Below are 24,383 nucleotides of genomic sequence, written 5' to 3'. Positions count from 1 at the left end.
ACAGCATCTTCATTTCAGTTAGTCACTTGATTTGGTTGGTTGGTGATTTAGTTTGGGGTTTCGTTTTGCTTTGTTTTGGTGTTTTTTCTTTGGGTGGTGCAGGGTGGTCCCCACTGGCTCCATGAAAAAAACTTGACTGTCATGATTTAAGCCCAGCCAACAACTGAGCCCCACACAGAGGAGTGTTCACTTCCCCCACCCACGGTGGGACCAGGGAGAGGATCAGAAAAGTGAGAAAAGTCATGGTAAAGACAGTTTGACGGGTAAAGCAAGAGCCAAGCACACAATAAAAGCCAAACAAGAAATTCCTTCCCCCCTTCCCATGGGCAGCAGGAGTTCAGCACCTCCGGGAGAGCAGGGCCCCATCACACACAGTGATCACCGGGGAAGGCAAACACCACGACTCCCATTGTCCCCCCTTCCTCCTTGTTCCCCCAGCTCTATACTCTGAGCAGGATGCCATGTGCTATGGAATATCCCCTGGCTCAGTGGGGTCACCTGTCCTGGCTGTGGCCCCTCCCAGACCCTTGTGCACCCCCAGCCTGCTGCGTGGTGGGGTGAGGGACAGAGGGGGCCTCGACCTTGTGTAATCCCTGCTCGGCAGTAACACAAACATCCCTGTTTTATCCACACTGTTTCCAGCACAAATCCAAAACACAGCCTCGTGCAGGCTGAAGAAAACACTGAAGTGAAGAAACAGCGAAGCAAATTAACTCAATCCCGGCAAAAGTCAGAACATTCACTAATTAACATTTGGTGACAGGAGAAAGGGAAGAGTTGTTAGGAAGGTTCTGGCTGAGTTCAACAGAGGCAAGTCAAAAGTAAACAGCAATAAGGAGAAGGAGAATAAGGAATGTCACAGGTCAAAGAGAGGTCTGTGTTATTATGGACTCGTGATTTTCTGACTGGACAGGAACAGAAGGAAACCAGTTCCCAGAGACATGGCTTGCCTGTTTCTTTCTGTTTGTGGTTTGTTTTTTTGATTTGGGGGGTTTTGCTGGTTTGGTTGGTTTCGGTGTTTGGTTGGTTGGTTTGTTTGTTTTTTTAACTATTTTATAATCTATTTGAAACAGATGAGGAAGATATGGAAGTCTCCCTAGAGCCTGTATTTTGGTTTTACCATCAGCCCTGGCTAGAGGCAGTGTATGATATAGTGCACCCATGCAGAGTCAGGCCTGCTAGACTCTGTCTGGAGGGGGGAGTGGGGTAGAAAAAAAGGGAAAAATAAAGAAAAATATAAATGCCACATGTGTCATATTGACAACCTTGAGCAGTCAAAACCATGAGTCAGACTCAAAAGTACCATAATTTGAGACTTGAAGTAACAAAATGAAAAATCTGATTAAATTTTACTTTGCTATATGTTTTGAGAGGGTCTTTAGATCCTGTTTTCCTGGCAACTCACTTCATTACCCACAGTGACAGTAGCATAAGAAGAGGTAGAGGAAAATCAGCTCATGAAAGCATTAATAGAAGTCCTGCCTTTCCCACTGACCTGTAATATTTTGAGTTCCCCAGCTGAGGAACACAGCAGATTATGACTTGGCTCTACAGGGTTATTAAAGCCCTTGAGCACTGATTGGCATGAAATCATTGATGGAAAGTTACATGAGCAGCAACATCAGAGGTTTAAATCATAAAAACCCCACAGACATCCTTCACTTGCAGCTCTGCTTCCACATTCCTCACACCCCAAGAAAGTCTGCAGGTATTTCTTCTACCAATTTCCTCTCCTCCTTCCTGCAAAAAAAAATACTAGTTTTCACAGAAGGAAAAAGAGAAATGCAGCTGACTCTGCAGTTAGATACCTCAGTGTCTTGCAAGAGGAATAGGAGGAGCTAATACTGAAAATATCAAATACCTTTGTGAGGCAAAAGATCACTTCCCAAATGTCCTGTTGTGAGATGCGACCGGGGAACTTGGATGGGTCCCTGATGACAAAGCCTGAAGTCTGTAGGAGTTTCCTGGATTCCCTGAGAAGTAGGTTGGATTTGTGCACCTGGGGAAACAGTTCAGAAACAGATGCCCTAGAACTGCTTGAAGAAATGCAAAACGAATTTTTGCCCTGTGGCATTTGTTTGCCTAGACTGAGCAGTTAATTGAGCAAAGAGCTCCTAGATGTGATTTGGGTAGGTATGGCTGGACATGGAAGACAGCTTTTCCACTCTTTTGAATGGTAACAGGCAACAGGAAGCTTGTTAGTTTACTCTTCATAAAAAATTCACATTTACAATGAAGTCTTCTAATTATCTAGCCAAATATTTTTATTTCTGTGTGTATGCTTACCTAGAGTGAGTAATATGTGCAAAGCATTTCAAACCTCCTCATGATCATTTCTGTCTCACTACAATTTGGCAATAACTCAGATAACCACTGAATAATTTAAACACCAACAACACCTATCCAGATGAAGGAAGAATTTCTGTGTTTCTTGTACTCTTGCAACGTGAACATAGTAACACACAGTGGAAAAAATACACATAATTGGGTGTTAAAAAAGAAAAAGCTTCATGAAGTAAGAAAATTCACCACAACTGTGAATCCAGTCACTGTGATTTTAACGGATATGAAGCCATTTCTGCCAGTACAGACTTAGCTCACTGAGCAGTTTCATATTTGCAAGCTTCATTAGATACATACACTTACTATTTCCAATCGCAGTGAAAACATTTTTAACACCTCCTTTTTTAAAATAGCTCAAGCTATAGCATCAAATTGTGTCATGCATTGCCAAATAAAAATAGCATTATCAGTCTTTATTTGATGATGCTGCTAGAACAGGCCAGTGCCAGGCTCAGAGCACAGAGATGTTGGCACCTTGCTGCTGAGAGCCCTGCAGCTATTTATGGGGCAGGCTGGCAGCCATGGAACTCATTCAGAGATTCTTTAAAATGTGACAAAGGGGATCAATGTTAAACTCCATGTAAGAGAGAGGATTTTTTACAGTTTATGTTCCTACGCCTTCTTTTTCCTGCATTAAAGGTAGGGAAGGTCATCAGGGCGAGGAGGATTAACAAAGATAGAGGAAAAAAAAACAAAGATGCATTTTCAATGGTTTGTTATTAGGCCTTACCAAAGAATTTAATAAGTTGAATTTTCCTATTAATGCAATTGAAAATTTAATGAGCTTCTTAATTTATGACTTCACTAGGCTTGAATTATAAAACAATAACACAAGCTGCACTCTAATTGCCTGAGTGTGCCTGAAGATGACAGCATGTTTAGGCTTTCACTTTAGCATCTAATCTAAATATATTAACAAATAGCACAAAAAATTTGCAGTTGTTCAAAGAGACAGGACAGAATTAATTATTTTTTTGTGACAAGCAAAACCATTCTATTAAAGCCTTATCCTTACTGTTATATTCCACATTGGGATGGAGAATTTCCAGGCTCTTTGCTTAATATTAATACAGTTCTGTGGCACCCTTGAGAGCTTGTTAAGAAAGATTATTCCCACTAAACCAATAACCTGAAAGAAATTGAGCTGGTAGTATCATGGAACTTTAGGGGCTGAGCCAGGTCTTAGGTGTGGAGTGAACTCAGCTCTTGTAAACATGCCTGGAGCTGTAGGCACATCTCTCTTCAGAAGATAGAGCCTGTTCTTTGCCCTGTTCCGTGATACCTTTTTCTTCACTGATTTCACATCCATTTCAAAGCATCCTGGGGTGATGCAGTTTCCAAAAAGGTCTCTGTGCTGCTCTGCTCCGGGTGAGCATCAGCCTTCCAGTTGGGAGCTCCTGTGTCCTACAGGGCAGTCCCAGGCAGTGGCCTCAGCTCTCCCTGCTCCACTCTGCAGAGCAAACAGCTCTGGGCTCAGCCTGCTCGGGCCACAAACCTTATCAGCACCTCTGCTCACTACAGCAGAATGGGCACAAAGGATAATTTTCACATGAAACCCAGGTTTTGAAATTTGTCTCCCATTATGCCAACCAAAAATTTTCCTAGCAGATAACATTAAAAAAAAGGTGTTAACATCTAACAGTTTTATGCTCTTTCATGACACTTTAATAACAGTGTTACCTACAAAATTGTTACATTGCGTACGAGTTGACATTTATTTTTTTAAGTTGTCTGCACTGTTCTCTTCACAACAGAAAATGCACAAGATTAAAAATTAAAATTGAAATACTTCATGTTGCATTAGTAGACTGTGCGGGGGGATTGGTTGATTTGGGGGTGTTTAAACATATTATGATTGATGCTTCTGATAGTCATATAAAATACATTGCAGAAAATACCACTGTAAGAGAAATTGAATATTCCCAAAATGAGAGTTTTCTAAATTAATCTGGTGTTTTCATTTCATGAAAATTAGGTTCTAATCTTGAATCAAAATCCTGTTTTCACCTGGATCTTAACTGAAAAAAGCAATACAGCAAGTTTTTTATTTTGTCCTTGGGAGGGAAGACAGGTTTGTTGCTTAACTACTCGTGCCTTTGCACTCTGACACCTGGAATAACACTATTCATAAATTTGAATTTTTATTATACCTGTCTGCAAGTCTTCCCATGAGGTGGTGGTAAACTTGTGGCTGACCCAAAAGTTTCAGAGTTCCAGTGAATTCCCATCCAGCTCAAATGAGCCACCTACATAACATCTGTTAACTCCCTCCTGTAGGACAATTGTTCTCTGTCCAACAGTACAACTGGTCACTCTTTAAAAGGTCTTTTGCCACCTGTGTGGCAAAAAGGAGCAGATTTCTGGAGTTTCTGGTTGCTAGAAGAAGGTGTGCATCACTTTTTCATTTGTACTGGCTCTGCTCTCAGACAATTTATTGCAAAAATACAAAATCTCATTGCAGGTGATCTCACTGGCAGGTGGTAGTTCCTTCTTCAGGAGACAGTCTACTTACTTCAGAATTTTACATGTTTTGTTAGTGGAACTAATTGATCTGGAAGGCTGTGAATCACTAATTGATATCTAACATTGCTTAATTTACTACCAAGACAAGCAAATTGTTTCTATCATTCAATGTACTGATTACCTTATTTCTTTTTAAGAAAGAAACTTCTAGTTTTTGCAGTCAGGTTAGAGTTTGAGGAAGGGGAGGAAAAGAAAGACAAGAAGGATGCTGTTTATGGGCATTAGTATTCAAACAGACCTTCCTGACCTGTCCCTTTCCCCTCCCCCTAAAGAAAAGACATAGGGGATGAACATGAATAGAAGTAGTTTCAGGGTCTAACAGTGCAATTTGTCACTGCCAAGATTCATCAGTGATACAGGATTACAAGAGGGAACAACTGAAAGGTTAAGGATTTATCTAGAACATCTGAAACAGATATTAAACTGAGATTTATAGCAAAGTTCTTAATGAAAACTAATGTTTACTGTCTTAGCTACTGTCGTACTGGAAACAAAGAAACTTGTTCCTTTTCCAGGAGCCATCACTGACCTCTTCACTTGCTAGCAACACTTAAGAGCAGGTACATATGTTTAACATTTTGTATTTTGACTTTACTGGGCAGATATTTAGAAGAGAAAATAAATATGTTCACAGGAGTGAAGTGCTGTAAGTGCTGTGGCAACAGCTCCTGGAGATGATTGTGAGAAACAGGTTTGAAGTGTCTGAACGTGGTTCGCTGCCTGCCGAGACTAAGACCCTCTGAGCAATAAAAACTTTCATAAAGGCTCATAAAGGCAGTTTTATTGGTTTTGTAGAGCCATCATCAGGATTTTCCTTTCAATATCTATCTAATTGCATGCTTTTTAAAAGAGTTATAGGCTCGCAGATTTAAGGGAGGTATTTAAAAGACGTGCAGTTAAGGACGTGGTTAGTGGTGGGATGGCAGTGGCGGGTTAATGGTTGGACTCAGTGATTGCAAAGGACTTTTCCAACCCAAATGATTCTACAGTTCTTGTAAAGATCAATGGAAAACTAACGGCCCGTGACAGGAGTGTAACAAGCTCAACATCCCCGTGGCCCTGCTGCTCTGCAGGTTCATCACCACTGCTGAGAGACTGGGAGCTGCTGGGCCTGGAATGAGCCACATAAAAACCTGGCTGCTCTAGCTCTCAGTGCATAACCCAGTTATGAACTCCATAAGGTTCTACAAGAACATCTTTTTTAATATCAAATCTCAAAACCAAAGTCTTTCATGTACGTTAAAAGTAGCAGCTTCAGCTAGAGAGAGAAAGGGAGAGAAAGAAAGAGAGAGAAAGAGAGACAGAGAAAGAGAGAGAAAGACATTACAATTTCCACGTTGTGCTTTTTGCCCTAAGTGCACCTTATCTACTTTTACCTCTGAATTTGGACAACAAAAATCGACTAAAATATTTTCTGCTCTTATTAAATTATCTTTAACAAGATTTGGCTTCTTAGTGTTGCAACTTATTTTCTGAAACACTGCATGGACTTTTATTTCATTTAAGATAACTTTTACTTGGATTGAAACCACAGTATTCCTATAAAAATATAGGATACGATGTGTTTATTACTATGTCTCTCAATTTCGATAAAGGTGAGGTATAGAAGGAGGAAATTTTTATTCAATAGTTTTGAACAAGTTGCAGAATTTTACATGTCATGAATATCTGGACATTTGTTTGTGTTAAAACATTAAATACAGATAAATATAATTAAATCCCATTAAAACAAATGGCATTCTTCACCTGACCCAAGGGTTTTGTACTACTTTAGTTTAGTATTCAATAATTCTCTAATTCAATAACAAGTGAATCAGGGTACCTCAGTCCCTGTGTAGATTTAAGGCAAAAGAAATCCCTATCTGGCTTTCTAATTATTTATAAGTTTATTGCTTAAACAAAGCCACATACAGATAAGGGAAGGCAGAAAAACATTCAAAACATTAGAAATCCTAATAGGCACTTCTTTTCTTTGAAGGTGTTTGCATAAATTCATTTTGGCTATTGTGATGCCTTTAGGGTGTTGACAGAGAAGAAAGAGAACACTGAAAACAAGGGAGAATTTGTGCAAAGCAGTAAAACAAGACTCATTCCTTTTGGAGGACTCAGAGAGGAGTATGCTTTAAACAGAGATACTACAGCTAGTTTTAGATCTCTGTGGTCTTAATATAACAGGGAGGAATTTCTTTGAATTATTTTACTGACAAAGGTGAAATCATAACTAAAAATTACAGGAACACACTTACTTTAAACAGTGTTAGTTATGCAGATTTTGAGAATATAACCAGAAAGTAATTTTCAAAAGAATGTTAAAACTACTTGATATAATAGCCACATATCCTGTCCACATCCATATTAGTCTGAAATACTCTGTAGAACCAAGTAAAACTTACAAGCCCCCCACCTAGAAATCACACAAGTGGTTCATATATACACAAATCTAATTTTCACAAGGAATATTTCTACTCTGTACATTAGTTATTCCCTGTGACACTCTAGAGATAGAATGTGAGGCCAAGCAACTGGATAATATTTGAAAATCTATCCCATCAAAGGAGCATGCACAGTAAGAGCACCAGGAAAATGTCTGTGCCAACAATATTTCCGTCAACATTAACATACAAACACAGGCAGAACTTGGAAGATAAACAAGGTGACACAAAATGATTGTGCCACGAAATCCTTTTGGGCAAAAGTTAGGAAAAAAAATTATTTGTTCAAAAGCACTGTTGTGATCAGCAATTTAATTCTGAATTAAGGACACCACTATTATAATGTTCACAGAGCACCAACCCCTTCTGTTCTTGGTTAATCAGGTAATGTGCACTGCACTCCTCTGAGGAGGGCACATTCTTCCTATTTTATAGCTGGGGACAGAGAGGCAAAGAGTTAGTGATGAACCCAAGCCTACAGACCAAGGCAAGCTCATAACTTTAAGTTACATGGGCTTTGAAACCTCCCACATTGCAAACTCTTGAAAATTAAATGCATTTCAAAGATAATCAGCAAAACACAAGGTGAGTGTTGCCTACATTAGTAACTGTCATGGTTTAACCCCAGCCAGCAACTAAGCACCCCACAGAGGATCACTCAACTTTCCAGCCTCCCTCCTGTGGGACTGGGGAGAAAAGTGAGAAAACTCAGGGCTGAGATAAAGACAGTTTAAAAGGCAAAGCAAAAGCCACACACAAACAGAGCAAAACAAGGAATTCATTGATCCCTTCCCATGGGCAGCAGGTATTCAGCACAGCCCATCAGGTGTTCGTGGTGACTTAGGAAGGTAAATGCCATCGCTCCAAACATCCCCCCCTCTTCCTTGTTCCCCCAGCTCTATACTCTGAGCAGGATGCCATGTGCTATGGAATATCCCCTGGCTCAGTGGGGTCACCTGTCCTGGCTGTGTCCCCTCCCAGACCCTTGTGCACCCCCAGCCTGCTGCGTGGTGGGGTGAGGGACAGAAGAGGCCTTGACCTTGTGTAATCCCTGCTCGGCAGTAACACAAACATCCCTGTTTTATCCACACTGTTTCCAGCACAAATCCAAAACACAGCCCCATAGCAGCTACCCTGGAGAAAATTAACTCCATCCCAGCCAAAGCCAGCACAGTACAACCTCTGAAATTGCCTGACCCATACATAACCAGTTACTAAGAGTAGATTACTTCAGAATTTTTCTTCTATTAATTCACTTCAAAACAGTATCTGCTGACTTGTGATTTGACAGAATGGTTTTCTCATGAAACACACCATTATAAAGTACAAAATTGGGCGCTACAGAAAAGATCTCTTGAGGACCAAGTGTTGCAAAAATACATTCAGACTCTATACCAGAGGTCCTATATCTAAACTTTTAGGATATTACAGCTCATCTGCAAAAATAAAGAATGCAATGAAATCATTCAAGTCTTTCAGCAAGCTCCCCAAGCTAATACCCCACTACTAGGCTAGAACTGAGTACCAGCTCAGTACCTCAGTAAGACACAGACTTGCTGAGGAACACACTGCCAAACTTTCCCACTGTGTATTTCTTTTATTACAAATCTAGTTTGAAACCCTGGTCTGAAGAATCTTGACAGTCACCGAGGAAATCACTCACATTGTTTCTTCCAGCACTTGCTGTCAGTAGATTGGCAATTAGCACTTTCCTTAATGGGGAATAAGAGGGAAAATTATGTCAACTGAGAGGCTCGTTTGTTTATAAGCAAAATTTGAATCCATAGCTCCACTTAAGAGGTAGTGAATTGAGATCAGATCAAGCTTACTATAATTTCAGTTATTTGATTTTATTATTGTAAGATATTCTTATAAGATTATCAGCCCTGCACCACATAGAAACCATGCAAGTGAAAATGCAGGTTTATGGAGTTACTCTGAGTAATTGGCATGAGAGATTCTCTGAGGAATATGCTCTGAAGGATTCCATTTTTGTGCAAGCAAACCAAATGCACAAGGAGTTATGGGAAGGGATTTGAGGCCATGCTACTATGCATTTTCTCCAAATAAATGGAATCTTTTTGTCCTGTATAGCAAAAAGTACAGAGAAGCTATCTGAAATTGCATGTGGCGTGCCTCTGCAAGGCTGAGTTCGTTTCAGCTCCACCAAGGAAAGTTTTGAGCATCTGTGAAAACAGAATCTGAGATTGCATGAAAAGCATAAACCCAATTCCTGCCAGAAGGCCTTAGTTGCCTTCAGAAGAAAAAGAAAATCTAAAAGGGGTAAAAAGCAGCGAAGCCAGATTTGCATGAGGAAACAGAGACATTTAAATTCATTCTAAAGAAAGATGCAAAACATTTTTATTTCTGACTTAGTCCTTATGGTTTTTGACATCTTCACTTTTTGGATAATTACAGTTTTCCTACAGGGCTTTATGACAGTTTTGTAAATGCTGTCCCTCTTTATGCAAGGGGAAAAGGTCGGAAAACAGCGAGAGTTTGTGAAGTAGTGATGTTTTTTCCATGCATATTCCTGATGGTTTTAGTTTTTCTTGAGGCAGAGACGCAAAGAAACGCAAAAGTGTGACCAAAACTTTATTCCAAGTATTTTTTTAACACATACTTATTTTTCTTTACTAAAGGCCTTGCAGAAATCAAAAAACTCACTGAAAATTTGATCCGATATTTTTCTTAAATAAAATTTAACAGGAAGAAACTTGCTTTTTGCAAGCCCACACCAATTTTCAAAAGGCATGGTTTCAGTGGAGCAGCACTAACTGCCCAATGCTTTCTGGTACAGTGAGAAGGTGCAGATGAGTAAAGAGATGAGCAGAGCAGTTCACCATCACTTGTAAAAATCGATCATGTGTCACTACTTGCTCACTGAGGAGCTGATCTGGTACCCACTGAAGTAAACGCCAAATTTTTCATAGTTGAAAAAACAGTGCTATATAGTCATAAATAACTATTGCTTAAATAGAAGCTACAGTTCTAATACTGTAATAAAGGGGTTTTTAAAGCCATGCTTCCAGCTCCAATTCTCAGAGTAGCAAGTCTCCAGACAGTGGAGTTCCAAGGTTTTAAATATTCTGTTTCTGAACAATAAGTAATAGAACTGTGGGGAACTCAGTGGATTTAAAACATAAATTCTTTTACTTTTTCTCCCTAATGGATCAACTGTAAGACCATGAGAAGTCCACCAAATGGGATTTGCAAATAATAAAAGGTTTGTTTCTGATGAAAACTATTCCCTTTACATGTAGTAGACACCTGCAGTTACAATGAAGTGATGACTTCAAATGCGTTTAACATAACATCAAAAGTGGAAATAAAGGCTGAAATTAATTGACTTGTCACGAGTAATATATTTATTAATAAGGAACTCAGATAAACACAAAAGACTGAGACTTAGAGACTATCTAGTAGAGTTACACATGCTACTCTAATTTAAAAATAGGTCTTTACACATAGAGTATAACCTGTATGCATCCTCAGCTAAAACCCAACAAGATATAAAGTAGCTCAGTAAGGAGTCCACATCTGAAGCAAGAGTTGCATCCCAGATGAAACAAAGAGCCAGACAGGTAAAGGTCTGTATTGGCACAATTTTCTACAGTCCTGGGGTTTAATCAGCACTGGAGCAGAGGCAGCAAAACAACACTGAATTCCACTGTGTAAGCCAAACACCCGGTCAGTGGTGGTCAGGAAATAGCTCCCACTGTCAGACCCTGTCTCTGAAGACTGAAATAGAGGGGCAGATTTTGTCAGAGCTCCTTTAGCCAGTGCATAACAGAGAAAAAATTGTATATAACCATATGCAAGGTACTGAATGAACCATGGTTATATTGAAATGCTCCGAACAACAATTGTCACAGAAAAGCTATCAGTGAAATCAGGCACATTCACACACTTTCATCAGCTAAATAAAAGTTCCATTCCTAGCTAACCATATTCAGCAACCAATTGGCTACTCACTGTTTGTATGCACTGACTTACAAAATCAGATGATTCAATTGTCATAGCAACCGTATCCCAAATTTGGATTGTCAAGGTAGATGCAAACAATTCCATCTCTCAGTTCATACAGCCCCTCCTTGGGCTGATGCACCAATCTACACTGGGGTACTAGAAAAGTCAGCAAGTGCTATTATGTGTGAATGAAAAATGCAGGTATGCCCATAACATGGCAGTGGCAGAGGGATTCTCATTTCAGGTACCACTGATGCTTCAGAGTGACAGAGAGAGGCAACTACACTAGAGCCCTCTGGCTCCTGCAGCAGAAGAAGGAGCACATGTGGGAAACAGGGAATAGTGACCAGATGGAGAATACCTGCCTTTTCTCCCTGCCATAGCAGGTGTGACCCCTTTAGAAGACCAGTGTAGCTCATCCAGATGTGTAGATGAAGAGAACAGTCACCAATCCCCACAGAGGGCTGTTTCTCTCTCCCCCCTCTCTCAGGTACACTGCCACACCACTGCTGCAGCTTCTTTGTCCCTTCTCTGCCAGCTCCCGTGTTTCTGTGTTGTGCAGAGGAGGGGAAGGAAAATGCAGTGACCTGGCAGAGGCAGTGACTAGGAGAGTGAACACATGAACCATGTGGAGAGATGAAAGCCATTTCCTTCAGCAGCAGCTCCCTGTGCTCCCTGACTCCAAAGTAGTTGCAGTCAGCTGGGGGTAGAAAAATAATGCTAGAATGGAGATGAAGAGTTGTGCTGGGAAGTGTGTAGGGGGAGAGGCAGCAAAGGCCTCCCTCCAATGCCAATAACAAGCTGCAAATGGATCAGACCCTGGGATATCCAGTTTGTAATGATAAGAGTTGTGAGCAGCAGTTAATAGAGCAAATGTCCTCCAAATCCCACTGCTGCTGAATTGTCTGACAATGCTCACATGCTCTTCGTTAAGATCAACCCATATGTCCTATAAGCACCTGAACCTACCAGACAGACACACATCATGTGAAACATTAAGTGCCCTCAGCAAGGCATGTCCATTTTAGACTTTCCAGGTGACTCCCAGTTTTCATTGTCATTTACATAGCCAAGGAGAAAACATGAACATAAAACTGCCACCGATGGAGGAATTCTGAGTTCCAGAAGTTTGAGAACATCTTAAAATGGCCTGCACTTACCTTTAAAAAATATCAAGCTCACTAGAACTCAAGACAAGCACTTTGACTCTTCCTACCTGGGTTGACAGCTCAGGACAAGTCCTGGGTACCACATAATGTCACCTGAATCCTGGAAGTTGTGAGCACTCAGTTTTTGAGCAGAACCATTTCCCCCTTATTCTTACTGATACGAAATTCAATTCAAAACACTGTTCTTATGCAAGCAAATTGTTCTACCCATCAGTCACTAAAATCTGGCTGAAGGAGTGCAAGTGAGCTCCTTAATAAGAAACAGAAAACCCTCTACAAAGCAGCAGAGTAGAGCCAGTGAGAAATGACTAACAGCAAATCACCACTGCAAATCACCACTGCTCTTCAGTAGCTCAGGAATAAAAGGCCTGGCAAAGAGCTCAACCCCTTACACCTCACTTTCCAAGAACTTCTTGTTTCTCACAGGTCAGGAATTAAAGTCTGCCCACTTATCACCCCTTCTGCACCAAGTTTTGTAGCTAGGTTGTAGGCATTACTCTTTTTTTTTAGTGATCCGTATTGATCTCTTATGCTAAGATTTGTCAATAATGAACTATGAGAACAGGAGAAAAGGAAACTTTATCAGTTCCAGCTAATTGATTGTAACATAATAATATACAACATTTGGATACACATCTGTGTCATTTGATCTACAGTCAATCTATCAAAGCAGTGAACTTCAGCACTCAGGGGCATGTCTGTGTAGATCTACCTTTTAAATTTTGCCTGCAGCCTTCTCTCTCTCCGTTCTAATGCTTTCTTTCCCAAAGAAACATCTCTACAGAGTGACATGAAAGCAGTCCAAAATTCTACCTGTATTACTTTGTCTCCTCTCCAGTAGAAAGACCACTGAAGTTTTCATGTCCTACCTGCACAATGTCCTGAAACATTTCTGGGGTTCTAGGTGATCTATTCTAACTAGATACATGAAGTCAAATTACATTAAGTGCTTGCTTGAAATTCACTGAAACTCCTCTGGTTACCTGAATAGTTCTCACAGGCTACTAAATATAAATGCAGTGCTGTATTTTAAACCTTAGCTTTTACTTTTTAATAAATCTGAAAAAGTGAAATGTCCTTGCCAAAGTCATGCTACGAAGGGAATATGCAAATATTAAATATGAGAATGAAGAATAACTGAAAGGTATTAAGTAGAAATTGCAAGTAACTGCTGACAGTGCCTGAAAGCTAATGATGCTAATTAACAGTATTCCCAGGGATAGGTCCACAGAAGGAATGGGGAATGCACAGGCTTGACTTTTCCGCCTTCTTAATTTATATTCGATAAGAATTCTATAGAGTCAGAAAATGGCAAGTTCTAATTAGTAAGGCTAAATAGCAAAGAAGACAAAGTAAACAAGCAGTCATACCTTCCTCATAATAAATTCACAAACAGCTTTTCCTATTCTTTCAATTAAGCTTGAATACAAAGGGACTCTTTCCTTTATCAGGTACCACAGAAACAGCCCAAGTTAAGTCACAGGATTATTTAGACAAGGAGATGGATTCAGTATGCATTAGAACATCAGGTCATTTTGAAAAAACAGAGTAGTATGTATTTTTCTCTAAGGGTTCATATACTTGTGCCATTGGCATGTTGCAAGTCAAAGAAATATCAGGGTTTCCAAATTTCAATTAATAAAATAATCTATTCCTCAAACAACTTCCAATCTCAACAACGCAGTAGAGGACAGATAACAGAAAGCCTCTTCACAAAGTCTGGATGTAAATTTATAATTTTTTGGACAGAACCAACACCACAGTTTCAGGCAATACTCAGCTACCAACATCACCACAGCTATGTAGGACTTACCTGGATGACACAGCAACACTTTAATTGGGTTTAGATTCAAAAGGAGTTTATCCCTCTAAAGTGCCTCCATTTCTGTTTCTGCTTCTCTCCTTGGTTTCACCTTGATGAATCCAAAAATTTGCAAGGCAAACCATATGGAAACAATTATTTCTCACATGGAGCTGTGTTTAGAATAACTGAAAAATAAACAGAGGTGTCAGGAGATGGTATTTCTGACTAGTACAAAACACAAATGTACAGCAACACAGGCGTAAGGCAGGTTGTCCAAAAGATACAAAGCCTTTATGAGGGGGAAACAACAGCAGGAAGACAGCCTGGGTATTTTGTCTGAGAAACACAGTGTAGGTATAAACACTATACTCGGGTGGCACCCATATTTAGAAACAGTGGGTACCCAGCTTGTACTCTGATCTTTTACTCCAGAAATTACTTACTGGAAAAGGCAAGGAAAGCCATGTGTAGGATAGCCTAAGTTAAAATATCAAGAGGGACACTGCACCAAGAGCCTTGGCTACAAGGGAGCTAATTGGGGAATGAAGGGGGAAGCAGTGACACCGTGGCAGCAGCCACAATACTGTGCTGCAGAATGATGGCTCTGTGCAATTGTGCAATTCTGCTCCATCCAAGCCCACAGGATTGGCTCCTGGGACCACAAACCAACTGGGAATATCAAGTTTCTGACACTATTAAAGTCCTCACGTGGCAAACATTAAAAGTCACTTAATGTGTGTACTGATCTCTACTTTGGCTCCCCAATTTATGATTTTTTTCTTGTTCAAACTGACGGATGAACCGAATGTTTTTAATTATTTCCATGGTATGCCCTTCAGAATTGCATTGCCTTCCCCACATACAGTGCTTCTGTCCAGAGACTCCCTTGCTTCATTAAGATGGAAAGTCATTTCAGTTACAAAAAGCCAGAGTAATCGTGTTTTAATCAACTGAAGTGCACACAAGCTGCTACCATCATAGGCATCCCATGACACAAGTGCAGCAGCACGAGGCTGCAGTGCCTGCTGCCTGTGGGATGGTGGAACCACAGATTTGCCTGGTTTAGAAATGACACCCATGGCTTCACTGAGCTCCAAAGTCTGCCCCTCTGAAGCTGAATGGGATTGAAAAGCACAGGATCAATAGGAAGTAACTGTGTGTTAGCACGAAACGAGCACAGGAGAGGGGAAAACAAGGCTATCTTCCTGGGAAGTACTCTGCTTCACCACAACTGCTTTAGAATAAGCCATGAGTCAGAGTTCAAACTCCCTCAAATAGATTGCATTAAACTATTAGAAATTGCATGCTTGGCAGTGGCAGGATTGAAACAAAAAGCTAAGAACCCAGGAAAAATCTGTTACCTGATTTACAAGAGGAACTCACCCATGAAAGAAGGCTCAAAGAGACTAAAAAACCCCAACCCTTGGCAGATTGGCAAACTTCTTATGCCTTCCCAAAATAGGGGGAAAAAGATGCTATTTATCAGAGTCACACTTAACTACTCAGAGCTCCAGAGGGCTACTTTGGAGCCTGGGAAGTAGCCACAGAAACATTCCATCTTTTCCGCTCTGTGCAGAGGAAACAACCCTCAGACCTGCCTTTGACAAGGGGGTGTATCATTAAAGCAAAGCATTCCCTGCAGGAGTTTACCCATCTGTGGGAGGTGACCCCACACACCCACAGCCTCAGTGGGGAGAAATCAGATTATACAGATTCGCTGGACAGCTTTGCTTCTTTCCTGATGCACAGTGTCAGATGTGCCACTGCTTTGCTAACCCTTCTTTACTTGGCCTTATTAATTCATCTGCATTAAAATGAGATCCTGGGTGTGTAGCTTTGATGGAACTTCTGACAGCATTTTTCCTAATGAAATAAACTACAAATTTAAGTTAGAAAAAGGACATGAACATAGCATGTAATTAAAACATACACACATGTAAGGTCTGTTCTATTAATAAGGCCTCAATTTTTTTAGAAAATGCTTTCATTTTAGAGGTTCATATATTTCAAAAGTATTCCAAATGTGTACCCTACATCTGTATTTTAAATGTAAATAAAACCAAATCATTTACAAGGCAGCAATCTTTAAAATAAATAAGTTTATTTAATGAGTAATTGAATTCATATGTGTAAACAAGCGGACACCAGAGTAAGTTAGGATCAGATGATCAGATATGGGTATATCCTTTATACTGTACAAGCTAAGAGATCATTTTAAATTCCACCAAAAAAAAAAACGCAAAAAAACCCCCAAAAAACAAACCCCTCACCTTGAAAAGAATTATCTGACCAGTATTTGGGGGAAAATCCTTTTCAAACTAGACTTTTTTCATGCTTGTCAGAATTCTGAGTACTGACCTATTACTCATTCTGCAATTAAGTACATGTTGTTGTCTCTGAGTAAAGACCTAACACTGGGGCATGTGTGGATAGGACACGGCACATGAAGTGACAGAAACAGCCCTTCCAGAGGACGTCTCACAAATCCATTCAGATGAAGCAAACAAGTGCACACTGGGTACAGAAGCCCCGTGAGGGATGAGTTGCAGATGCAGACTTGAAGTTATCATTTTTATTAAAAAATATTTCAGCTGTAGTTGAGTCTCAAACCAGAGAAAAACACTAGAGGCAAAATAAAATTAGGTCTTGAAGCAGAGACAGAGGAGAAGGCAGAGAGGTAAAACTGTATAACATTACACAAGGAAGATAAAGGCCATTTTATTGTGTTGCTGGTAGCATTTGGAAAAGGAAAAAAAGCTCACGGTGGGTTTCACTACGTGGTAGGACTGGATGGAGCACGAAGCTCGTACTTCATGAAAAACAAAAGCAGATATAAAATACAGGCCAGGCTCAGGTCTGGAAAATCATGGTCACACAAGGGGAGGAGAACTTAAGCCACACACAACTGATAGAAGGATTCTGTCTCTCAGCTCTTCCCTCTGTGTTGGAGCAGCCCTGAGATGTTGGTCATGGTCATGGCTGGCGTCAAACATTTCTGAATCAGTGCCTTCAGCTGGGTGCAGCAGACACCAGTGGTTTATTCAAGGCCAAAAATATTCCCACTTTGGCAATAGCACTGTGGTAAGAAACATGGATAGTGAAGATGTAGCACAACATTAAATTTAGATTTTGATTAGTATAGTAGATCTGTGCAATCTAATTTCCCCAAGTTCACGGCACTTAAGAGGGTTTTTTCATGTAGATTTAAATCTGAAGTGACAGACTGTATCATGAGAAAGACAGCTAAAAGAAGCCAAATTTAGATGTCACAAATTCAGAAAACATTGAAGAGATTGGCAAGTGCTTCTCCAAACATTTACATTAAGCATGAATTATTGTTCTGATTACATCTTAAAGCCAGTAAATGAAAAAAACCCATCTTTTTAAATGGTTACTCATCTCCTACTAGCATTTTTTTTAATTTTTTTTTAAAGCAGTGCATATCAGTAGAAAATATTAATCTCTCAAATAAGTTACCTCTATGAAACACTACTACAAAAACATAATTAGTCAAAATTAACCACAAAATAGCTGGGTCTCATGCCTCTTCTTTGCAGTTTTGTGGAATTTTTTTTAACAATTCTTAGTCATGGCAGAAACATTCCAAATTTAACATAATTTGCACAAAGTGTGTGGGTTTGCTACAAGGTATCACAGCTCCCCTTAAGTCAGGACAAATGACCACAACTGAAAAAAACTAACCCTGACTTTTATAGTATAATTTGGACATAGCAAGTGCTCCAATATTTGCAACTGATTCCATTCAAGGTACTTGCTGCTTTCTGACAAGTCTTTCCTCACCTGTTTATGTTTCCAACTGTAAAAAGCTCAAAATGCTTTTGGAAAGGGAACAGAATTGTAGAACTTCCCCATGTTATGAGTTAAGCAACTACTCCAGTGAATTAATGATGCCTTAGAGCAAAGGCCAAGCAGCTCAAACGGCTTAAAATTACGCCCTTAGGGTTAGCAGGACAGGAGAGGTTACATCTGCTGAAAAATACAATATTCTCATGGTATAAACAGATCACCCACGCTCTAATATCAATGTTTTCAGAGTGCTGTGCTCAGGTTTTGCTGGGTTTTTTGGACAGCAGTTTCCTGTCCTGCCTTGCTCTGTAGCATATTACACAGCAGAAGAATAAATGTGGGGTTTTTAACTGATCACATCAGGAACTGGACAACAGCTCAGTAACATCTCCTAAGGTCTGGTGCAAAAGAATCAGTTTGAATCCTCCAGAACCCACAGAAGGATGCTAAAGGCCAGATCTGTTTTTATTTAGTATTTACCTTCCTACTTGAATTTGCAGCTGAACACTTCTGAGAAGCAGCTAGGAGAAGGCTTAAGATTCCTTCTGCAGGATGTCTAGAACTAATTTCTGATAAAGTAAAAATAATATACCCTTCTAGTAGGCATAGAATCACAATATCCCACACCACCTTCGGTTGAGTTTATTGCTAACAAGTTGAGTTAAAGCTCAAACTTAAGCCAAAAGCGTCATGAACACTGTTAAACGAGCTCTTAGAGCACAGAAATAACCACGGCAATTTTACTTAGGCTCTACTACAAATACCAGTTTGTAGATCTGATTTAAAAGACAAAGCATGACTGATCACCTAAGCTACTTCAACTGCAATAAGGTGCAATGTGAACTATCCTGCAAGGTGCTTTCCTAGTACCACAAAAATCAACCTGATGGGACTGAGCCATCCCAGTAATGCTGTTACTTCATCCTGGACTTATTACCTTTACCTGTAACAAGTCCAAAAGGCTGTGGATTCATCATGCAGACTTATTAAACTGAGGTTTTCAAGCAAGAGTGACAGCGATGATAACAGTTTTATCAGTTGAAAAGCCCTAAACAAATTTCATAATTAAGTTGTGTTTTCCATTATGCATTCCTCTTTTATAAAGTTATACTTAGCAGAGGTTAGGAACAGTAAAGAGATCCTACACACCTGCTAAAGCTGTCATCTAGGATTTTCACATCTTTATTATTCTATTTTCAGGTAAACATCACTGTGAAAGCCAGAAGATTAGACAAAACACAATTCTGTATTGTTTGTCTCTCCAGAAGTCTGCAAACATTGCTTCACTTGTACATAACTTCACTGTGTGCTGCTGTGGTTTTACAGCAGAGGAGAGTGCTCCATGTTACCATGATTAATTACTATACTGTCCAAAGTTGCAGGGGGAGAAACCATACATTTACTTTTGGCAAATACACAAAGAACAGCCTTTTTTTTAGGGCTCTAACCTGGAATCACGGTTTTCTTGTTCTGCCACTGGCCTTTAAACTGGGGTTAAGCAATCACTTTTCTCCATCTCAGTTTCCCCATCTGTAAAAGGGAAAGAGACATTCACTCCATTTCACAATTTTTATGATATCTGTAAATAAAGAGGCCTTCCAAGGAGTATTGTTACTATGAAATATACGTTAGTTATGATTCACCATTGGTCTGTTTATCATTGCATTAACAAAACTTGTTCCTGTTTTCCTTTTAGCTACCAGAGGACACACTGGTATCAGTCTAGCAAAAAGAGAAACTAATGGGTTTTTTTATTTCTAAATAATTACTTTACTTTCTTTCTTTGTTTAGGGATAAAATATAACATGGGATTCCAGCAACCAAAAAAAGTAAGTTTTCAGAAGTGCATAAGGAAAATTGTATCCATATTCCAAGTATGGAGTAGATAGAGATGGCTCAGATAAGGCCACTACACCAGAGATGAAGCACTGAAAAGGAAAGATGCATCAAAAACTTTGCCATGAAGTGCAAATTTTCCTTTTAAAATATGAATGTGATAAGCTACACAACTTTAGTTTTATAAGTTTTTTTTTCCTAGGCTGAATATTGCTAAAAGATACTGTAAACTTTGCCTATAATAATATTCTGAATGCAATGGTACTGATCAAATGAATGTCTTGAGAGGTCCTTAAAAACAGGCTCAAGAAGAATCCTGGTGAAATTCCCCCATCTAGTGGCTGTCGGCACTGAACAGCTGCCACGATTTCGTAGTTAAAGGACAGGTACAAAATATGCAGAGGAAAACTGTGCAGCTGCCGGTTCTTCCCCAAATGCCACGGCCTGTGATCCACACCACCCCACCTCTGCAGCTCCAGCCTGGCCTCCTGACACAAGACATTCAAATCATGGCATTTGAGTTTCCCAAAAACTCTGGGTTCAGCATCATTAAAGGTTCACATTTCTAGGAAGCCTGAATTTGATAAGCTTGAAATATCAGCCGTGTCATGAGTAAACGTGGAGTTAAATTACAACCACTCTGCAAAGGGTAATATTTAGAAATAGATCTGGTATTTACACGCACACGCACTTTGGCTACCAGCAACAATGTCTGAAGATAAGAGCAGAGTACAACAATCACTCCCAACAACTGAATAGTGCCTTGCATGACAAATTATTATGTCTGCACATCACATACCACCTTCACCACCAGAGCAGCCAGCATGAGAAACCTGAATTCTGCAACAGTACCCTAAAACTTGTGTTTAATACTGATCTGTTGTGCTTGAGTTTTGTATAAGTTATCAATTTAAGCAAGTCACCTACAAAATAATACAATCTGATTTTTTTTTCTTTTGTCACCATTGCTTTTTGTAATGAGCATTGAACCTCTTTTCTGAGACTTGTTTAGTGTCTGACCCTCAAACAAGAATGTGACAAGATATAACCTCCATGACAGCAAAAGTTTGTTACCTATAGCACTGGCTTTTTTTCAGCCAACAAAGACTTGTAAAATTGATTAAGATTTAATCTGCCACCTTGAAAGATCATGACCCTTCTAATCCCCATACTGTACAACTTAAAATTTGCAAAATATCTTTTTTTAGGCCAGTTTGAAATACTACTGGGAAAAAATAAAGACCGAAAATCAAAAATTTAAATCTATAAAACCTCTAAATAACCACTAAGTACTTTGGGTCAGCAATAAGCATTCTGCAACTACATCTGCTCCTCTGTTGAAATACTCCCTGGTGGTTCATATGCCACTCTGCTCCCAGGTGTCCTCAACACAGGGATGACATGTACTTAAACAGTGTACAGAACCTAATTTTACTCTTAGAGGCACAGACTATACAGGATTTAATTCAGCTGCTTTGAGAAGCAGAAAGTAATGGAGCACATCTGGGCTTTAAGCCAAAAGAAGTATTAACCAGTAAGATCCCCCTAATGAAAAAGAGCAGGTCCCAGAAACCCTTATCCATAGACCTGCTTTACTTACTCAGCTTTCACTTGCCTAATCCCAGCCAAGCTTCATTCCCACCCCTTGCTGCCTCTCATCAAGTCTCAGCTGCTCTGCTCCCGGGCTCATCTCCCTCAAGGCTCCCTTTGGGGTGCCCCTTCATGCTGCTCTCACAAAACCCACTTCCTGCATGCCAACCCTCCAAGGTCTCACTGCAGTCCTTTCTGCTTCCCTCTGCCTACTCTTCCTCCCTCTACATCTTCACTCCACCTTACCAGCTCTGCAAACCTCCTCCCTTCCCTGTCAGGCTTCACTCTGTGCAAAACCACCTTCACTGCAAAGATTAACTGCTGAAGTGGGGGGGTCAGGGTGGGAAACACACCACACAAACAAACAAACCCTTCCATTTGTGTGACAACAGGAATAACTAAACAAGTCCTCAAAATACTCAGATACCTTTCAAAGAAATTTCAAGGATAACTTGCCTAAGACAAAAGTATCTATCAAAGTCTGGGTGCGCGACCTAAAACACAGTTAAATCCAATTCTGAACTGGAAATTACCAGTTCAGGTTCATCTCAGCCTTTGAGTTTCATGTAAGCACAGAATCAGGTGACAAGAGCAGAGCCCTTACCACACTGCAGGCACAGTGCTGAGGGTTTGTGGCAATGCATTTTGTTGGACAATTCTGCTGAACTCAGAGTGTATGAAAGATCCACATGAAGTTGTGCAAGCTGTTAATGGTGACAGTCTCTCATTTGCTAACATCTTTAATCTCTTTTTCCTCATCAGGACTGTGTTTCCAGCAATAACCAGGAGAGAAGATTAAGAAAAAATACTGCAGATGGAGCAGCACCAGTAAAGCAGAGCGACTCATTAGAGCCATCTGAAAGTGTGCCCACTAAGCTTCAAAGCACAGACAGAAGGCAAAGCAGCATCATGTTTGCTATGAAAGATCAACAGAAAGGTGAAGAAACTGATGCCATCAGGCTCCATAAACGCAGGAGGAGGTTTATAATTAAAAAGAGCCCAATTCTGATTTCCATGAACAGCTCCGTTCTCAACCTGCCCACACTCAAATCTGAGGACAGAAACAACAACAAGTGGAAAAGTCTCTATCAGATCCAAGGAGAAAGGAAGCGGATTATGAGGGAAACTTGTTCAAAATACAAGAGTAATAACAGAAGAATAATCACTCCTTATCATGTCTCTAGGATATTTGTAGAAGATAAATACAGAGTTTTATACTGTGAAGTACCAAAAGCTGGCTGCTCTAACTGGAAACGGGTGCTCATGGTGCTTAATGGCCTGGCTTCTTCCACAAAAGACATCCAGCACAACACCGTGCACTACGGGAACTACCTGAAAAGGCTGGATGGCTTTGATCACAAGGGAATTTATCACAGGCTCAACACTTACACAAAGATGCTGTTTATCCGTGAACCTTTCGAAAAGCTGGTATCTGCATTTCGGGACAAGTTTGAGCATCCAAACAACTACTACCACCCGGTGTTTGGAAAAGCCATCATTTCCAGGTACCGGGTCAACGCCACCAAAGAAGCATTAAGGACAGGCTCTGGAGTCAAGTTTAAGGAGTTCATTCAATATCTCCTGGATGTACATAGGCCAGTGGGTATGGATATACACTGGGATCACGTCAACAGGCTTTGCAGCCCGTGTTTAATAGACTACGACTTCGTGGGGAAATTTGAAAGTATGGAAGAAGACGCAAACTTTTTCTTGCACTTAATCGGTGCTCCACGAAATTTAACTTTCCCCAAGTTTAAAGATCGGCACTCCAACGAAGAAAGAACTACCACTAAAATCACACAGCAGTATTTTGCACAGCTTTCTCCTGCCCAACGACAACAAAGCTACGACTTCTACTATATGGATTACTTGATGTTTAACTACTCAAAACCTTTTGAAGACTTATATTGATTTGAGAGCTGGGACATTTCCACAGTCACATCAGTTGAATTGTATAACAAATCCAGGTGGTTTCTGTTTATATACACTTATGTGTTAGTGAACAATTGGTTGAAGAGCAGGAAAAAACCCAAAATAGAACATAAACAGATGTTTACACCTTCACCTTAATTGCCTCCTTTTTCAAATCATATTTTTTCTATAATTTCTCCATACAAAATGTATGTACATATATGTATAGTATGTTAGGGTGCCCAAATAAAGCACAGAATTTTCTATGCTGGTGTGGCCTGTGTTTGCACTGGGAGGACAATTTCAAACCAGGGAAACACAGCTGGCAATTCCACAGTAGAGCCAGTATCTCAAGCCCTTTGCTGTTTAGAAAATAAGTCTGAAGGTGATGGAGTAGCAAGGAAAAAAATACACTAAGTAATATTTACAGTTTGTTGAAATCTGCAAGGCATGAAGCCATACACTAAACAGGCACTATGTTTTTGAAGTTGGATGTTGATTCCTACTTCCTCATACTCATAAGTTAGTTAGGGAGAAAAAGTCTAATCATACTCCCACTGTTCAAAAACACACTGGTGAAAACAACTAATACTTAATGACCATGTGAGAGCAGTATTTAACCAGATGTTGCAATTTGGAGTGAGGATGTGTTCTCCCCCTTCGATATTTCCCTTATGGCACATTCATCTGCAAAAAGATAAAATGCAGGCGAACATTTGCATCTTTATAAGTGTTATTAAAATTCTTTTAATCCTTTGCATTAACATAAATCTCTGGTTTAATCTTCATAGTCACCAGGAATATCAAATCTTTCCCTCATAATAACAAGCAAGAATAAATGCCACTTCCTGCCCAACAGGGTAGTTCTTTTCATTGCTGGAAACACTTTGCACTTGCTTATTTTAGTAACAATTAGATCTGACTTAACATGCAAAAAATATTCCAGGTGTTTTGGTTCAGTTGTTCATTTTCTGTACTTGAGGAGACTTTCTCTCATCT

At 39.9% G+C, this 24,383-nt stretch overlaps 1 protein-coding gene across 2 annotated transcripts in view; it reads left to right on the top strand.

Moving 5' to 3' along the window:
- CHST8 (carbohydrate sulfotransferase 8) overlaps positions 1–23,648 on the top strand; it is a 176,235-nt gene extending 152,587 nt beyond the window's left edge. For both annotated transcript variants that reach the window (XM_027701544.1, XM_027701545.1), the window contains exons 3-4: positions 19,839–19,876; positions 22,236–23,648. In XM_027701544.1, the coding sequence (XP_027557345.1) occupies positions 19,839–19,876; positions 22,236–23,384 (1,187 nt within the window). In that variant the 3' untranslated portion in view covers positions 23,385–23,648. The remainder of the gene's footprint in view (positions 1–19,838; positions 19,877–22,235) is intronic.
- The last annotated feature ends 735 nt before the right edge of the window (positions 23,649–24,383 follow it).

This window comes from Neopelma chrysocephalum, unplaced genomic scaffold, assembly GCF_003984885.1.
Source record: "Neopelma chrysocephalum unplaced genomic scaffold, ASM398488v2 Primary Assembly neopelma1_159, whole genome shotgun sequence".
Taxonomy (NCBI): Eukaryota; Metazoa; Chordata; class Aves; order Passeriformes; family Pipridae; genus Neopelma; species Neopelma chrysocephalum.
The sequence above is the reverse complement of the archived record's forward strand: the minus strand, read 5'-3'. Positions and strand labels throughout refer to the sequence as shown.